At 44.4% G+C, this 19662-nt stretch overlaps 1 protein-coding gene across 7 annotated transcripts in view; it reads right to left on the bottom strand.

The window, feature by feature from the left end:
- Window positions 1-19662, bottom strand: part of LOC127006182 (uncharacterized) — a 64684-nt gene that overhangs the window by 27498 nt on the left and 17524 nt on the right. The window contains exons 1-5 of one of the 7 annotated variants that reach the window (XM_050875742.1): window positions 14101-14222; window positions 12631-12797; window positions 8962-9120; window positions 8735-8822; window positions 6399-8600 (exon numbers count right to left, since the gene is read on the bottom strand). In XM_050875742.1, coding sequence (XP_050731699.1) covers window positions 7452-8600; window positions 8735-8822; window positions 8962-9120; window positions 12631-12794 — 1560 coding nt within the window. In that variant the 5' untranslated portion in view covers window positions 12795-12797; window positions 14101-14222 and the 3' untranslated portion in view covers window positions 6399-7451. The other 6 variants (XM_050875738.1, XM_050875736.1, XM_050875745.1 and 3 more) reach the window with 6 other exon arrangements.

Raw genomic sequence — 19662 nt, 5'->3', positions numbered from 1 at the left:
ACGCATGAAAATATAATAGAGTTTACGTCTGAAAGTGAATGTAAAGGTGAAATACCTTTTCTAGATGCCAACGTCAAAAAATGTAACTGAGTTTTCTCTACATCTGTTTATAGGAAGCCAACATCTACTGGACTGTCATAAAAATTTTCTTCGTTTATCCCCATTTCATATAAAAGGAATTTGGTCCTCACCCTCATTGCCCGAGCGTATAATATTTGTTCGAGTTATGTCAATTTACATTGTGAATTAGTTTATCAAGCAATTCCTTTATAACAATGGATTTAGCCACCGCTTCTTCGATACTTATACCAGTAAACAATTAATGAGATTATTAACTCCTCGGAACCACTTATTACAGTAAAAGAAGCTACAGTATATTTTTATATAAGATTCTTGGGCAAAAGCAGTTTTTCACTAAGGAACAAACTCACTAAATTATTACATGAATTTTATCCCCAGATAGATGTTAGAGTTATCTATAAGCCCAGGAAAACAATAGGTAACCTTTTCAGATTCAAAGATTCGATCCCTAATGAACTGCAGGCCTCTGTGGTTTATGGTTACAAGTGCCATTGCTGTAATGCAATGTATATTGGCCAAACAAAACGCCAATTTAGGGTTCGAATCTTTGAACATATGGGTAAATCAATCCAAACCAATAAAACCTTACTCAACCCCTCCTCTAGTGCTATACGTGAACACACTGAATTTTTATCATATTAAAAAATGCTCATTCTCGGTCCTCTCTGTTCACTTCAATGCAATGGAGCTCCCTGTTGTCGAATCACAACTTACATACGGACTTAGGCCCTCCCTTGCCGGCAATCTGAAGTCACTTGATCATCTTTGCTTTTAAGGTAAGATAGGTCACGTCGGTTTTCTCTTCGTTTTTCTTTTTTTTTTAGGTGTTTTATGATCTTTTAATTTTCCGCTTTTAATTCAGCGGTTTATTATGTTACTTATTGACCAGCATGATTCTGTAAATCGCGGTTATTATGTCATGATTTTATTGTCTCTACAACTAGATGCCTGATGATGGAGATATGTCCTCTCCGAAACTGTCGCGCAACAATTAAAGTCAAGAAATTAGAGGGACCATGTTTCTTTTCCATGTGCTGGTACGAATGTTTATTATCAAGCTCCGCTTCCCCAAGGATGTTTACATTGCTGACATATATATATATATATATATATATATATATATATATATATATATATATATATATATATATATATATATATATATATATATATATATATATATATATATATATATATATATATATATATATATATATATATATATATATATATATATATATATATATATATATATATATATATATATATATATATATATATATATATATATATATATATATATATATATATATATATATATATATATATATATATATATATATATATATATATATATATATATATATATATATATATATATATATATATATATATATATATATATATATATATATATATATATATATATTTGGTAGGCGTAGGTGATAGCGTACTGGGCTCACATTCACTGCGTGATGGACGACGTGGGTTCGAATCCCACGCTACCACTCGGATTTTCAGTCACCGCCGAGTGGCTTAAAACTACCCACATGCTGTCCTGAAGACCACCCATCAACCCGGACTCTAGAGGAACCCGTCCAAGCGAATCAAGAACGAGTTCCGGGGGGCAGCATGAGCCAATGCAAGATGGCGCCACTATAAACACTCGCCTGCGCCAGAACGGGCTGGGCCGACCATCAGGCCCCACCTGGAAGAAGCCTTGGGCCGACCATCAGGCCCCACCGGGAAGATGCCTACCGGCGCAATAGGCAATAACGTAAAAAAAATATATATATATATATATATATATATATATATATATATATATATATATATATATATATATATATATATATATGCTGTCACCCTGCCTGGTCAAACTCTTTCGCCTCTGCCTGTCAACATCTACCTTTCCTTCTTGCTGGAAGTATGCCTTCATACAGCCTGTGCCTAAGAAGGGTGACCGCTCCAATCCCTCAAACTACCGTCCTATAGCTTTACTTTCTTGTCTATCTAAAGCTTTTGAATCAATCCTTAACCGGAAGATTCAAGCACCTTTCCTTCTGACCTTCTATCTGATCGCCAGTATGGGTTCCGCAAGGGGCGTTCTACTGGTGATCTCCTAGCCTTCTTAACTGACTCTTGGTCATCCTCTCTTAGCCGTTTCGGTGAAACTTTTGCTATTGCGCTGGACATATCAAAAGCTTTTGATAGGGTCTGGCACACATCTTGGCTTTCTAAACTACCCTCCTACGGTTTCTATCCTTCTCTGTACCTTTATCTCCAGTTTCCTTTCTGACCGTTCTATTTCTGCCGTGGTAGACGGTCACTGTTCTTCCTAAATCTATTAACAGTGGTGTCCCACAGGGTTCTGTCCTATCTCCACTCTTTTCTGTTGTTCATTGATGATCTTCTTTCCAAAACGAACTGTCCTATCCATTCCTACGCCGATGATTCCACTCTGCATTACTCAACTTCTTTTAATAGAAGACCCACCCTTCAGGAACTTAACGACTCAAGGCTGGAGGCTGCAGAACGCTTAGCCTCAGACCTTACTATTATTTCCGATTGGAGCAAGAAGAACCTGGTGTCCTTCAACGCTTCAAAAACACAGTTTCTCCACCTATCCACTCGACACAATCTTCCAAACAACTATCCCCTATTCTTTGACAACACCCAGCTATCACCTTCCTCAACACTAAACATCCTCGGTCTATCCTTAACTCAAAATCTCAACTGGAAACTTCATATCTCATCTCTTACTAAATCAGCTTCCTCGAGGCTGGGCGTTCTGTACCGTCTCCGCCAGTTCTTCTCCCCTGCACAGTTGCTGTCCATATACAGGGGCCTTGTCCGCCCTCATATGGAGTATGCATCTCATGTGTGGGGGGGCTCCACTCACACAGCTCTTCTGGACAGAGTGGAGGCTAAGGCTCTTCGTCTCATCAGCTCTCCTCCTCATACTGATAGTCTTCTACCTCTTAAATTCCGCTGCAATGTTGCCTCTCTTTTTATCTTCTATCGATATTTCCACGCTGACTACTCTTCTGAACTTGCTAACTGCATGCCTCCCCCCCTCCCGCGGCCCCGCTGCACTCGACTTTCTACTCATGCTCATTCCTATACTGTCCAAACCCCTTATGCAAGAGTTAACCAGCATCTTCACTCTTTCATCCGTGCGAGAATGCTGAGGAGTACTACCGCCGGGCGGTGTACATTCCATTCGTGGACCACGTCTTGGCCGAGTTGAAGAGCCGGTTCGGCGACGGCACAGTGCCTGTCGCACTTCGATCAGCTCAAGCAACTCCTCAAAGCCCCGAAACGGATGTTGCGGCATGTGCTTTAAGCGGCGAAACTCTACGAACTCGACATCGAAGCCCTGACACTCGTGAAGGCGGAAGCGGAGCGCTGGGCATTATCTGTTCCGGTCTTCCAAACTATTAAAGAAGCCCAGGCACACGCCAGCACCAGCATGTTCCCCAATCTCGCCATTCTCTTGAAAACTGTTGACGCTTCCAGTCTCCAATGCGGATGCCGAGAGGTCTTTCTCAGCATTGAAAAGTCTTAAAACCTATTTGAGGAGTACCGTCGGCCAAGAGCGCCTGAACGGACTTGCCCTCCTCTGTGTGTACTATGATATCCCTATTTCAGTCGAGAGAGTGATAATGTAACGGTGTAAGGCTTGGTTGCGAGGAGCTCAGACAGGGTCTTGGTGGGCGAACAGGGGCGTGAGGGAAACACTCGCTGCTTTAGGTGAGTATATTCTTTAACCTAAAATACAGGGAGCGTTGGAGAGAGAGCCGAGACAAAAGGTCTGTGTCAGTCGAGCTCTCAGGAAGGAGTGGCGTTAGAGACTTGGAAAATAATGAAATTACAATTTGGTCACGTAAGTCAAGGTGACCCCTGAGTTGATGAAATGCTTGTTACACATACCAAGACGGTAAACACTGACAGATGACTTTCCTACAATGGTGGCGTGATCTCTCTGAAGTGGGTATTTTCCACTATACCTGCATTCCTAATCCATGGTGATATATAACAATAATAATAATAATACACTGATATAATTACAACTACTATAACAATAAGCAAATTCGGCGAAAAGAAACACCGACTACTCTTTGCTTAGTGAGGCACTTAATTGTTGAATACTTGGGAATTTGTAAATATATTTCTTTAGATCAGCCAATCTTTGCAAATGTGTTACCTGTGTTGCAGTCATCGTTCAAATTCCGTGCTCCTTCCCCTCAGTGACAATAAGAAAATGGGGCGCTGTAAACACAGACTAAGATTATAAGTGTTTTCATGTTAAATGTTCATCGTCAGTACTTGTCCCAGTCCGCGTCGTGTCTTCAATGTTTAACTTTTCTTGTACTCGTTTAACTTTGACTGTCCGTCTATGTCCTTTTGTTGTCCACCGTTACACATTGTTATACACATACACCAACATTTAAATGTCATCCTCACTACAACCTTCCTGAGGAACAAAGACTCTTATACACCACGTCAACTCCGTCACATGGACTACATCTCGCAGTTCACCACTGACATCCGGTGCATCAAAGGTGCAGACAACGCTCCAGCTGACGCCCTCTCCCTCAACATTACCGCTGTGACGTCCTCTTCACTTGATTACGCCGCGATAGCCGCCGATCAGTCCGGCGACGCAGAGCTGGAGAAGCTTCTGGACAACCCGGCGCTTAAAGTGAAGAAAATCACACTCCCAGGCACCAAGGTCACTCTCTACGCTGACGTCTCTACGGCCACCATCCGTCCCTACCTGCCACAGCGACACCGCTACCAGGCCTTCCGTCAGCTTCACGACCTCTCTCATCGTGGCATTCGAGCCGCGCAGCGCCTGATGACGTCCCGCTTCATTTGGGAGGGAATTAACAAAGACGTCAGACTATGGACCAAAACCTGCACTGACTGCCAAGCCTCCAAGGTGACGCGACACACAGACTCTCCACCCGGCACCTTCACGCCCGTCACGGAGAGGTTCGACCATGTCCACATCGACCTTGTTGGTCCCCTGCCACCCTCCGCAGGCCACCGCTACATCCTCACCTGCGTGGATCGTTTCACACGCTGGCCCGAGGCCGCCCCCATCGCTGACATCACTACGGACGCCGTCGCCCACGCCTTCATCGCCACTTGGGTCTCCAGGTTCGGCGTCTCTCTCAGCCTCACCTCAGACCGCGGCGGCCAGTTCGAGGCTAACGTGTGGAACAAAGTCATGACCCTCCTCGGCATCCGCCGCTACAGAACGTCAAGCTATCACCCGCAGGCTAACGGCATGGTCGAGCGCTTCCATCGGCAGCTGAAATATTCCCTCATGGCCTCCACCAAACGCAACAACTGGTCCCTGGCTCTTCTCTTGGTCCTCCTCGGCATCAGGTCCTCCCTGAAGGAAGACCTGCACCACTCCTCGGCTGAACTAGTGTACGGCACCAACCTCCGGCTCCCGGCGAACTTCTGGCGCCCACACCTGACACTGCCCCCTGCGGCGTCCAGGACTTCGCCGCCCGCCTCAAAGGTGCCATGAGGAGCCTCCAGCCGGTGCAGCCTCGCTCTTCCCCGAAGAAGACCTTCGTCAACCAGGACCTCGACACCTGCACCCACGTCTTCGTGCGCGTGGATGCCGTCCGGCGGCCCCTGCAGCAGCCCTACCAAGGACCCTACCGCGTCCTGAGACGGACCAGATAGACTGTCACGATCGACAAACATGGTTCCCATAGACAGGGTCAAGCCGGCGTACCTGCTGGCCCCAGACCAGGCGCCCCATCTCTCCGTCGCCGAAACAACACCGTCTGTACCAGTCCGCACCAGGAAGATATCGTTTCTTCTATGAAGTCTCTGGGGGAATATCTGTAGCAGTCATCGCTCAAATTCCGTGCTCCTTCCCCTCAGTGACAATAAGAAAATGGGGCGCTGTAAACACAGACTTAAGATTATAAGTGTTTTCATGTTAAATGTTCATCGTCAGTACTTGTCCCAGTCCGCGTCGTGTCTTCAGTGTTTAACTTTTCTTGTACTCGTTTACCTTTGACTGTCCGTCTATGTCCTTTTCTTGTCCACCGTTACACATTGTTATACACATACACCAACACTTAAATGTCATCCACACTTCACAAAATTCACACAAACACATACCCACACAAACACCTTTTCTTAGTGTCTTGTCTATGTCCATGACCTGTGTGATGTTTTGCAAATAAATTAACCCTGACGGATATTGAGTTTCTCTATCCGTGAACCTATTAGCACTTAAGAACACTCGCTACCACCAACACCTCAATCCCATGTAAAAGAAGCCCTATAAGAATTCCTTTTTATCTTCAGCTGTGTCTAATTTTACATATTAACTATTTTTTTGTAAGGGCTAATTTTGTAATATATATATATGACCTGTATTATGATCACCCTTGCTGCTTACATATCGAAATAAACGTTAAGTTTTCTTCGAATTCTCGTATGATGATGATTTCCACATGTTCAGATCTGCCTTTTCACTGGTCGGATGTTTGTTTCTTGTTATTGCTTGCCAGCTTAAATATTGATTGCACTTCATATATATATATATATATATATATATATATATATATATATATATATATATATATATATATATATATATATATATATATATATACACACAAGAAAAATTCATTTGTCACATATACGTTGATTGTTCAGGAGCTGCGGATTTTAAGCAAAGAACCGCCATCACTATTCATTGGTCTTCTCTGTTTTGAGGCTGTCGCTAACTTATGAAATTTTACCATCGGGCCCCCCCAAAATTGATTTTCTGGATCCGCCCATGGACACCATCTGAAACTTCAACCAAGAAACGGAGACGCTCTATTAATACATCATTCCTCGACAAACATGGAATTGCTGACGTCAGTGAAGCTGTTGATGATGCTACTCTCGGCAATAATACCATAACAAAACGCCTCCTTTTGTCAGGAAAATCTAAATATGTTTTTCTCCTTTACATAAATACATCATATGACCAAAAATTCACAATAGTGCTGTAAATGTATAAGTAAACATAAACACTTGGGATATATATATATATATATATATATATATATATATATATATATATATATATATATATATATATATATATATATATATATATATATATATATACTTGGGGTCGCACTGAACAGTTGAAAGTGCTGAATGGGGTCGTGCTACGAAAAGCTTGGGAACCCCTGTAAGACTTAGCCACTCGGCGATGATTGAAAAGTTGCCAGCTTGTTTGGATCAGCGGGCGGGTCGCAAACCTGGGTACTCCCAGACGCCGCGGAAGCGCTCTCACCACTCAGCCACCACCTCCCCAGATAGTTCTACATTTACCTTTACTCCACCATATTGGAGACATCATGGAGCACAGAGACGTTTTTCTCGAGCAATCTTTCACCTACTCTCCTGTTCAAGACTCCTGTGGAGTAAGCGAACACAAAACGGACATGGTCCCTAAAGGAGAATACACCTTGTCCAATACCAGTGTTCCCTGTATGAAAGCTGTTGTAAACACCCGCCGCTGTTATTTGAACATTCTTGCCAACGCCTCGCTGGTGAGTGATAGTGGGAGAGTAGAGGTTTGAGAAAAGATAGTCATAGTCAGGGATATGTAGACCACCAAACTTAACCTCGTGCGTAAATCCCTCCGGCCTGAGCAGCGCCTCCAGCACCTTCTGTTCACACATGTAGTTCCTTTTAATCTTCCCGCGGAGTTCGGTGTCAAGGTGCTGCACATATTGCCAGAAGTTTTTCTTCACATCGCGTGGGGTTGAGGTGCACTGCGTGAAGGGCATGGCATGGCAGCCAAGGGGAAGGTTCATACAGCTCTTCATGAATCGGCGGGAATCGACGGGAATCCGTGTGGAAATACTGTAGACGTCTCTTTCCAAACCCCCCTCGCGCGCCACCTCCATCATGGACACGTTCAAGGCAGCAGTGAAGCAGGCGTTGAGGGTGGTGCCAGTGGCGCGAGCCTTGGCAGTGATCTTCTCCATTGTCTGCTTGTCGAGGAGCACCGGCTCCAAATACGTCGTAGTTGAGTTTGCTTCGTTCGGGACACCATAAGCTTCCATGAGCAGAGGAAGATGTTTGCTCGCTAGATGTTTTCTCATGGCCACCATAAGCCTCTCAGGATCCCTTTCCAGTTCTTCCCTAATCCTGTTTTCCTCCTCTCTGGCCTCCACGCCGTCACGGAGCTCCCCGACAGGCCTGGTGTCCACGGGTGACCCCTCGAGGAGGCTGTCGATGATTTGGGACAGCAGCTCCGACATCAGTAGTAAGACTATTCCGTCGTTAGCAGCATGACTGACGTGCATCAGGAGGTGACACTGATGAGGATATGCTGCCTTCACTTCAGGGAGAGGACAGGGAGCATCTGGAGGACATGGCATGAGCCGAGCATTCCACAGCGGCCCATTGTTGAGGTCAAATTTTACTTTATGGAGTTCAGAGTGTTCGTGCTCCAAGTCCGCGTTGTTCACCACCTGAAAGACAAAAGCGGCGATGTGTTGTGACTGACTACAAGGATGACATGTAGCACTCAAAACTTTGCCTATTAGCAAGGCAAGGCCATGGAGTTATGCCAGTGTGCAGGCACGTATCACTAATAGTACTGTACCTGAAAATCTAGTTTTTGTCGCGGCATGTCGGCGACCCACAGCTGCCCGTCCCGCTGCCGGAAGCAAAGTCTGAGTGACTCGATCTTGCTGTTGGAAGAAAGTGAAAATGAGAAAAGTCTCACATGTGGTCACTCTTGAACAGCATAACTACATCCATATAAAGCATAGCTTATCCACCAAGGCATTATACAGTACCTGTGTACGTCCAGGCCCCCACTGCACCTACCCGTAGAGGTGGACGAGCGCTTCCTCCATCAGGTCAGGGGTGATGGGCGCCTTGGAGTTGAAGGTGAAGATGGTGTGCATACAATAGCCGCTCTCCACAGCCGCCACCATGGCCTGTGTCCTATCGTCCGCGGGGAACCTCCATTTGAGACCCTCGTCTCTGCGGACAGGAAAAGTCATGATCAAGAATATCACTTACATGTTATTTATTAACCCTAACCTAGCACACGGCAGGAATACATGATGTAAACGAGGCGTCTCTATGAAAGTCCTGCCTACATCACCAAAATGATGATGCCGTTGACCACCACTGCTCCTCAAGACAATTGAACTAATTTCAGGTGTCTACCGGCTTCCCAATTAAATAAGTGTCTCTTCCGCCTTACTTTAAGAAATAATCAGGGCCTCCGGATATGGTTATGTGTGTCCAGTGTTTGATTTTATTTATAGTAAGACCATCTGGGATTACCTGTGGGTGATCTTCAATGGAAACGTTTAATTGAGCAAGTGCTAGATAATTTTTCAAAATAACAAAATAACAAGTAATAGCATTCTGAACTTAATGCTCTGCAACGATGATGACAATTGGTGATCATGAAATCTGGGAAAAATTAGGTAATAGCTATCATACGTGTCACTTAATACGGAAAGCAATTATTTCTCTTTTGGCCACTCGTCTATACTTTCTTGTATAGGAGAAGTGATTAGCGGGCTTTTTTCTCATTCATTTTTGCCCATGAGGTGCTTCCTTTACTGTAAAAAAGGGTTACTAATATGCGTGTGCCCAATTGTAGAACAGAAAACTTTGTGGAAGTGAGACCACATCTGTCAGGATTTATCTGGATGGAGTTCATGGGGAAGTTAGGTTAGAACTGGTCCTGAGGGGCAGGGAGCCTTGATGAGAGAATGAAGATAATGGGCGGGGAAGCTGAATTGGGAGTGTGAGGTCACCAGCCAGGTTAAGGGTCAGAAGACTAAGATTAGTATGACAAAGCGTCTCTTGAGGATCTGTGCACATAATTCATAATCCAGATTAAGTCGGCTCAACAGTTTATTCCAAATAGGCTGGTGAGATCGGGAAATGCAGCGTCAAGATGGATGACAAACTCGGGTACACAGCAAACTGGGTTAAAACGCTAAAACACACTTGATTCAATAAGATTGGGCTCGTGTTAAGCTGGCGTCACACTGGACCCAAATCTGGCGAGCACGAGCTCTTGCTGGCAGCTTTTGCTCGCGAGCAAGTCACTGTTGTCGTCACACTGACGAGGGGCGAGCGGCGAGCAACATTGTAAACAAAGCCTCAACCATGGCGCCTACTACACCTACGCTTCGCATTACGGCTAAGTGTGCAGCTGTGACGGCATTACTTGCCGTTATTCAACGAGCTCAGAAGAAGAAAAGACGAGTCTGGGTTCGGTCATGGCTGAAGAGAAGGGAGGGAGACCCATGATGTGTACAACATAACATCATAACTTTCTTCAGCGTAGACTTACAGAAATCTGGATGGCTGTGGTCCCATAACTCGGGATGGTCCCAGACTCTTGCTATCAAAGAGTGTACAATGGAGGACAAGTGAACTTTTGAACGAGGAGAGGTGGCCATGGCGAGTGTTTATATCAGCTGGCCTGGGCCGTCTTGGTCTTGGAAATCAAAATAAAATCCAACACTACTTTTCTCAACATTATAAAATATTACAAACACCGTCAAACATAAAAGGAGTATGTGAACAAGTTTTCTAATATCATGGGTATACGGATGCAATACACTAGGTAATATATATTATTCACATATCGGTGCACCAAAGAGCTCATTTGACTGCCTGCTTGCGGCTCGCCGAGCTGCTCCCCATCCAAGCGGCGAGCTAAACGCTGGAGCAAAAGCTCGGGAGCAAGCCATCCCTCCAGCAAAAGCTGCCAGCAAAAGCTCGTGCTCGCCAGATTTGGTCCAGTGTCGCGCATGGATCAGTCTCAGGTCCATTACTCTTTATCAGCTACATCAGCGATCTTGACTACGGTGTGTTTATCAGCTACATCAGCGATCTTGACTACGGCGTGTTTATCAGCTACATCAGCGATCTTGACTACGGTGTGTTTATCAGCTACATCAGCGATCTTGATTACGGTGTGTTTATCAGCTACATCAGCGATCTTGACTACGGTGTGTTTATCAGCTACATCAGCGATCTTGACTACGGTGTGTTTATCAGCTACATCAGCGATCGTGACTACGGCGTGTTTATCAGCTACATCAGCGATCTTGACTACGGTGTGTTTATCAGCTACATCAGCGATCTTGACTACGGCGTGTTTATCAGCTACATCAGCGATCTTGACTACGGTGTGTTTATCAGCTACATCAGCGATCTTGACTACGGTGTGTTTATCAGCTACATCAGCGATCTTGACTACGGTGTGTTTATCAGCTACATCAGCGATCGTGACTACGGTGTGTTTATCAGCTACATCAGCGATCTTGACAACTTAGAACCAGTGACTTCAGCAAATTTACTAATGAAAGAAAATTAGACCACAACGAGGAGGCAGGTTTACTGCTAAAAGTCATAGCAACCGGAACACAATAATTATCCATAAATTGTATCTGTCGCAGGTGAGGCCTCACCTAGATTATTCTGTTAAGTTTTGTTGCCCCGATTACATAAAGGATGTAGACTGTATTGAAAGAGAGAAGAATTACCAAAATGATTCAAGGACTTAGGAACTTACCGTACAGAAAAAGACTAAAGAAAACTTACTTTCATCCCTTAGAAAGACGTATACTTCAAGATTATTCAGATTTTGAATGTGTTAAAGGCTAGATGAAGTAGGTTTTAGGTTCAGGAAAAAAATAAGCAAGAACTGGTCCACGAACAGTGCGGTGGAGGAGTGTAACAAACTGACCAGATAATTACGTAGCTGATGCAAGCACGACTGAAAGTTTTATATGGAGGTTAGATATATTATTGGATGGGGAGGGAATTTCGTGAATAGCCCGCTCTCAGGAGTTGCCTTGTTTATGCTATCTGGTATCTTAGTCTCATTAAATCCTCGTGTATCATTGTGGAAGGCACTGTAGGTCCGCTTCCTCAAAAAGCAAAACAAAAGATAGATAAAAAAATAAACAACTATAATCGATGCCAAGCAAAGCGACAGGCAAACGAGGCATCAAGCTGGGCGCTGGGCAGTCCCGCCAGTGGTGTCCGCGGCTAGGCTGGTGCCGGTAGGATCAGCACCTGCCGGGCCCTCGCGTCCAGGAGCGGCACAGCATCGTGTTCCCATAGTAAACAGTGTGTCACTCGATCGTTACCTGTAAGCTGCCATGAGCGTTTAGAAGGGGTCTGGAAGGGGCAGTTCCCCCCTTGGAAATCTGCCATACTCCCGTTTACACTTTCGTTTGCAAGTTTTGACAAATTTAATAGTCATCGAAACCTCAGGAGAACACCTGGTGGTGCAAATATTGGGAGGCTGTGCGTGGCATTGCCTTGTGGTTCACCAAGGGAGATATAAAACTTGACGTGTTTATGTATAGGACGTAAAACATGCTTGCCCTGCCGCTCTTGAAAATAGTCCTGCGGACGCCCCTGTGAGATACTCATATTTCACCGATCTGACACCAGAAATACCACAATGTGTCGCAGGGGCCCTAGCAACGCTCCAGCACGAGGACTCACACTGCCGACCTGCTGGAGGTGGACTTTTCAGAGTCGGCTAATCGTTCCCGCCGATCCACGTTGATGCCGATGGTGGAAGTCCCGGTGGTGGTGGTGGTGATGTTGGCCTTAGTGGAGGCTGCGGCCCACGCCCGCCACGCCCTGGACGCCGCTGAGCGAATCATGGTCTGCATAGGAGAGAACGATAAGAATGAAATCATTGTGCTACAGACTGATTCCCGATATCTCGGAAAGCCACGACCCTCTCCTCGGCGCCGTATGAATTATGTAAGTTATTGCACGGCAGTGTCGGGCCTGTATTATAAAGCCAATTATAAGATCTAATAATAGCATTCTTTGAGTGATAAAAGAACATTCTAATTCTTGTAGATATGCAGTTGGTATTGTACCACATGATTACGCTTACACTTTTATACTTTTGAATGTTTTTTCCCATGTGGAGAGTAACTACAGTGATAGAATATAAGCAGGAATGCATAGAAGAATAGCTAATAAATGTTTATACCACGTTTAATTAAAGTTAATTTAAACAGCAGCTATCAGATCAGTCCAAGAATACAGTAATGATTCTCAAAGAATTTATATATATATATATATATATATAATATATATATATATATATATATATATATATAAATATATATATATATAAATATATATATATATATATATATATATATATATATATATATATATATATATATATATATAATGATAGCCACGATCACTTCAAATTATCTGCTAAGTATAGCAGAGCTGGCGCGACATTTTTTTCAAAGATTTGCGAGCGCATGGACTTCTATGTTTGCCTGCCGTGCCCTGCCACCTCTCTCTACCTTATCTGTGCAACGCAGTCCTCTCCCAGCCATCAACATAATCCTGTCTGACCTGCCGTTGTTCTGCACTACGCTGCCAAGGTATGTGAAATTTTCCGCAGCATGAGTCAATGCAAAATGGCGCCACTATAAACACTCGCCTGCGCCAAAACGGGCTGGGCCGACCAACAGGCCCCACCGGGAAGAAGCCTTGGACCGACCATCAGGATCCACCGGGAAGAAGCCTACCGGCGCAATAGGCTACGACGTAAAAAAAAAAAAAAAAAAAAAAATCTCAGGTGGTAGCAGCGGATTCGAACCCGCATCGTCTAAAACGCGGCGAGCGCGGCACCGGCACACTAACCACTCAGCCACCGTTTACTGATATTGCCGATAGATACATTAGCTACTTGGAAGGGCCTGCACCACAGCGGCAACGTACCATCGCTATATCCTTCGAGTAGCTGCTGCAGGGCGCTGCGTCCCATTTTATATCACAAGAGTCCACATAAAGACCAGTGACGGGGGCCGCGCTGCAGTGTCCCTGTTACTGGCTGTGAACTCTGTTTTAATATGAACTCGAAGTATCAGTAAAACTTCAGCTCATTGTTTGTGGTATTTTGCCTCAGCCAACGGTTCCCAACACTATACAGACCAGACGTCCCTGGAATCCTGGAGAGCAGTGATCACCCGCACCTCCTCGCCGCCTCTACACTACTACATGTCAACAACAATACTCTAATACGCTTACCTCTCTTCTGGCCACTCATTCTTTTCTCTTTTGAGGAAGCAGCGCTTAGCGGGCTTTTTATTATTATGTTACTTGTTGTTATCTTAGCTGTAAAAAAAACTGCCCTAGTTATTGAACTTACCCAGATTTTTCTAGCTAGAAGTGATTCAAACCGTAGGTGATGCAGCTGTAAACAACAATGTCTTCCTTCACTGCTGAGGACAAGACGACAATGAAGCAGTTGGTATGGTGGTATTCCACTACTGTTTTTTTTTTTGTTGTTTTTTTTATCTTGTTGGCAAGGGCAACCACTGATAGGCAATTTGGACTGCCCCAGCCTGGCCGAACTTATCAGCATTCGACTTGTGAGGGCAGGCCTGTGGCCTGCAGACTGTAATGTCTTCCCGCTGTAGCCTATGCGATAACATGGTGCGCTATCACTCAATTGCTTTTGGGTGGGCCCCTCAAGACAGATAGTCCTGGTGGCATGCTCTTGTACCCTGTGTCTCGAGGTATTGTTTTTTTTTACCCACCTCATGATCCAGGGCCAATGTGACGGAGATGAGTACCTCGGCCACGCTCACCTATAGCGTATGCCCCCGTTCTGTCATGCCTTTACTCGTCCCCGTCTGCAGTAGCACCTAGCGGGAGCTCTTACCTCCTGTTTCTACTTTTTTTTTCTATAACAAAGGAGACAGCTCAAGGGCAACAAAGAGAGTGTAGAAAAAAAGAGCCCGCTACACCCTGCTCCCACAATATACAATAGACAAAAGAGAGATCAATTTCGGGAGGAGAGGTGTCTTGATACACTCCTCTGGAAAGAGGTCAAGTCATAGGCAGGAGGAAGTACAGACAAAGGGAGGCTGTTCCAGAGTTTACCAGTGTAGGGGATGAAAGAGTGAAGATGTTGGTTAACTCTTGCATAAGGGGTTTGGACAGTATAGGGATGAACTAGAGTAGAAAGACGAGTGCAGCGGGGCCGCGGGAGAGCGGGAGGCATGCAGTTAGCAAGTTCAGAAGAGCAGTCAGCACAACGATATCGATAGAAGATAGAAAGAGAGGCAACATGGCGGCGGAATTTAAGAGGTAGAAGACTGTCAGTATGAGGAGGGGAATTGATGAGACGAAGAGCCTTTGACTCTGTCCAAGAGAGCTGTGTTAAGTTGAGCCCCCCCCCCCCCCACATGTGTGATGCATAGTCCATACGAGGGCGGACAAGCCTCTGTATATGGACAGCATCTGTGAGGGGGAGAAGAACTGGCGGAGACGATACAGAACGCCCAACCTCGAGGAAGCTGATTTAGTGAGAGGAGATATGGAGTTTTCGGTTGAGAATTTGAGTTAAGGATAGACCGAGGATGTTTAGTGTATTAGAATGTGACATCTGAGTGTTGTCAAAGAATAAGGGATGGGTGTCTGGAAGGTTGTGTCGTGTTGATAGATGAATAAATTGAGTTTTTGAGGCGTTGAAGAACATCAGGTTTGATCTATCGTGTCCTTGATTGAAGTGATAAGACTTTTCCTTTCCTTGCACGCGTCTCGACACTGACTCACCCACTCACCCGCTCGGAAAACCCGCTCTGATCAACCCCAAGATGTCCCCCTCGAGTTGCTTGCGAGGAGGCTTGTCACACACACACACACACACACACACACACATACATACATACATACATACATACAGACACACACACACACACACACACACACACACACACACACACACACACACACACACACACACACACACACACACACACACACACACACACACACACACACACACACACACACACACACACACACACACACACACACACACACATACATACATACATACATACATACACACACACACACACACACACACACACACACACACACACACACACACACACACACACACATGCTCTCTCTCTCTCTCTCTCTCTCTCTCTCTCTCTCTCTCTCTCTCTCTCTCTCTCTCTCTCTCTCTCTCTCTCTCTCTCTCTCACTTCTCCTTTCCTTCCCTTTCTCTCCCTTTCTCACGTTCCCATGCTCTCTTTCCCTCCCCTTCCTCTCCTTTCCTTTCTTTCCCCTCTTCCCTTTTTCTCCTTCCCTTTGTTTCCCTTTTTCTCTTCCCTTTTCTCTTTGTTTTTCTTTCGTCTCCTCTGTCTTTCCCTTTTTCTCCTCCCCTTTCTCTTTCCCTTTTTCTCCTTCCCATTCTTTTTCTTTTCTCTCCTTTTAATTCTCTACCCCTTTCTCTTCCCTTTTCTCCTTTCCTTTCTCTCCTGCTGTTTCCCTTTGTAGCTTTCTATTTCCATCTCTCTGCTTCCATTTCCCTCCGTCCCTTTTCTCTTTTTCCTTTTCTCACTTTTCTCTCCCTTTCTCTTTCCCTTTCTCTCCCTTTCTATCCCTTACTTTCTCTTTCCTTTTTCCTTTTCTCTCCTTTTCCCTTTTCTTCTTCCTCGTCTTCCTCTTCCTCTGTCCCTTTCTCTCTTCCTCTTCATTTTCCCCTTTCCTTCCTTTTTTATTTTTCTTCCCCTTTCCATGTCTCTCCTTCCCTTTCTCTGTCTCCTTTTCTCTCCCCCTTTATTTTTTTATCTTCCTCTTTCTCTTCCTCTTTTCCTTTCTCTCTTCTCTTTTTTTTATTTCTCCCTTTCCTTCCCTTTCCATGTCTCTCCTTTCCTTTCTGTTCCCTTCTCTCTTCTCCTTTCGCTTTTCTAATCTCATCCACTTTCTCTTCCCTTTTCTCTGTCCCATTCTCTCCTTTTCTCTCCTTCCCTTTCTCTATTTCATTTCTCTATTTCTCTTCCTCTCTCCTTTTCTCTCTCCCTCCTTATTTTACCCTTTCCTTCGCTTTCCACGTCTTCTTCCTTCTCTCTCTCGCCCATTTTCTTTCCTTTTCTCTTCCCATTTCTTTCCTTTTCTCTTCCCCTTTCCCTCTCCTCTCCACTTTCCCATTATCTCGTTCAGTGCGTCCCCTTCCCCTTGAGGTATTTCCGACATACTTCATCCATAATCAGGCATTTTGTGTGTGTGCGTGTGATTTACATCTAATCATGAGTGCTGACTGTCGCCTTCAAACTGTATCAGAGAGGTATAACAACAACAAACCTGAACGATACACTTAACATCAGGAGGCCATTACGATCCAGGCTGGTGTTTTATAGTAGCGCCATCAATTAAACTCTGAACATATACAGGAACACTTATAACTTAAGAAGACAAAGGGCGACATCCGATGATTAGTGAGAGAAGAGGATATGGAGTTTCTCATAAAACGTGCCCATCTTCCCTCACTATATAGCGATGGTACCACTCGCTAGGAAAACCCACGCCCCTTGAAATTGACATCATGCTTCGGTGCTTAGATCTTGCTTCGGTTTGCTGAAGGTTTGACCTCTAGTGCCCTTTGATTGAGGTGATAAGACTTTTCCTTTGCTTGCACGCGTATCAACACTTGACTCACCCGCTGGAAAATTCCGCCCTGACCAAACCCCAAGATGTCCCCCTCGAGTTGCTTGCGAAGAGGCTTGACACACACACACACACACACACTCTCTCTCTCTCTCTCTCTCTCTCTCTCTCTCTCTCTCTCTCTCTCTCTCTCTCTCTCTCTCTCTCTCTCTCTCTCTCTCTCTCTCTCTCTCTCTCTCTCTCTCTCTCTCATTCCTTCTCTTTTTCTCTTTTCTAACTTTCTCACCTCCTAGTCCGAGAGCTAGCTACGGGTGATTTTACCCCAACGAGCCCAGAAGATATAATGCTCTAACTTGGTTAAGTTTATCACCGACAATTGAAAAAGGTTTGTCAGCTGCTTCAACTCGGGTGGGTGTTGCCCCAGGTGCCAAAATACCCTTTTGAGGTTGATTTTACTTTTCAAACTATACACTTCAAACTTTGTATATAAAACTATGTATTTATTCTTAATAATATGGCGATATAACTCACAGAATATTTAAGGGGGATGAAGGGGTCAGCTGCCCTTAAAAAGACCCTAAAAGTGTTGGATTTTACCCCAAAAGCTACACGAATCATATTCACTCAGTATAATGATAAAATGCAGTAGATATGAATCTACTAATAACTGACACTATTTCTCGGTGGTAAAAGGGGGTCAGCTGCCCTCCAAATTTAGTCTGATTTTGGCCCTTGGGGTAAAATGTCTTACCCCAAGAGCTACACGTACCAAAATGCAGTAGCACAGAGTTAATCTGTCCAAATTGATAATGAGACTAAAACTGACAACATTATCAGGTGGTAAGATGTGGTTTTTACCTCACGGGGTCAAAATGGGCAAAATTTGGAGGTCAGCTGACCACATCTTACCACCTGATAATGTTGTCAGTTTTAGTCTCATTATCAATTTGGACAGATTAACTCTGTGCTACTGCATTTTGGTACGTGTAGCTCTTGGGGTAAGACATTTTTACCCCAAGGGCCAAAATCAGACTAAATTTGGAGGGCAGCTGACCCCCTTTTACCACCGGGAAATAGTGTCAGTTATTAGTAGATTCATATCTACTGCATTTTATCATTATACTGAGTGAATATGATTCGTGTAGCTTTTGGGGTAAAATCCAACACTTTTAGGGTCTTTTTAAGGGCAGCTGACCCCTTCATCCCCCTTAAATATTCTGTGAGTTATATCGCCATATTATTAAGAATAAATACATAGTTTTATATACAAAGTTTGAAGTGTATAGTTTGAAAAGTAAAATCAACCTCAAAAAGGGGTATTTTGGCACCCCCTGGGGGCAACACCCACCCGAGTTGAAGCAGCTGACAAACCTTTTTCAATTGTCGGTGATAAACTTAACCAAGTTAGAGCATTATATCTTCTGGGCTCGTTGGGGTAAAATCACCCGTAGCTAGCTCTCGGACTATCCCCTTCCCTTCCCTTTCTCTCCTTTTCTCACGTTTCCATATTATTTTCCTCCTCTTTCTATCATTTTCCCTACTTCCCTTTCTTTCCCTTTCCCTTCCCCTATTTCTCCTTCCCTTTTCTCTCCTTTGCTCTTCCTCTTTCTCTTTGCTTTTCTTTCGTGTCCTCTGTCTTTCCCTTTTTCTCCTCCCCTTTCTCTTTCCCTTTTTCTCTCCCTTTTCTCCTTCCCATTCATTTTCTTTTCTCTCCCTTCATCTTTCCCTTTCTCTCCCTTTCTCTCTCCTTTTTCCTTTTCCCTCCCTTTCCCATTACTTTTTCTTTCTCTTCCTCTTCCTCTGTCCTTTTCTCTCTTCCTCTTCATTTTCCCCTTTCTCTCCTCCTCTATTTTTCTTTCTTTCCCTTTCCATGTCTCCTTCCCTCTCTGTCCCCCTTTCTCTTTCCTTTTCTCTTCTCCTTTCTTTACCTTTTACCCTTTCTTTCTTCCCCTTTCTCTCTTTTTCTCTCTTCCTATTCCTTTTTCCCTTTCTCTTTCTTTCTCTTCCTATTCCTTTTTCCCTTTCTCTTTCTTTCTCTTCCTATTCCTTTAACCTTTCTCTTCTCTTTTTTTATTTCTCCCTTTACTT

The sequence above is a fragment of the Eriocheir sinensis genome, chromosome 32 (assembly GCF_024679095.1).
Source record: "Eriocheir sinensis breed Jianghai 21 chromosome 32, ASM2467909v1, whole genome shotgun sequence".
In the NCBI taxonomy this organism is placed as follows: Eukaryota; Metazoa; Arthropoda; class Malacostraca; order Decapoda; family Varunidae; genus Eriocheir; species Eriocheir sinensis.
The sequence above is the reverse complement of the archived record's forward strand: the minus strand, read 5'-3'. Positions and strand labels throughout refer to the sequence as shown.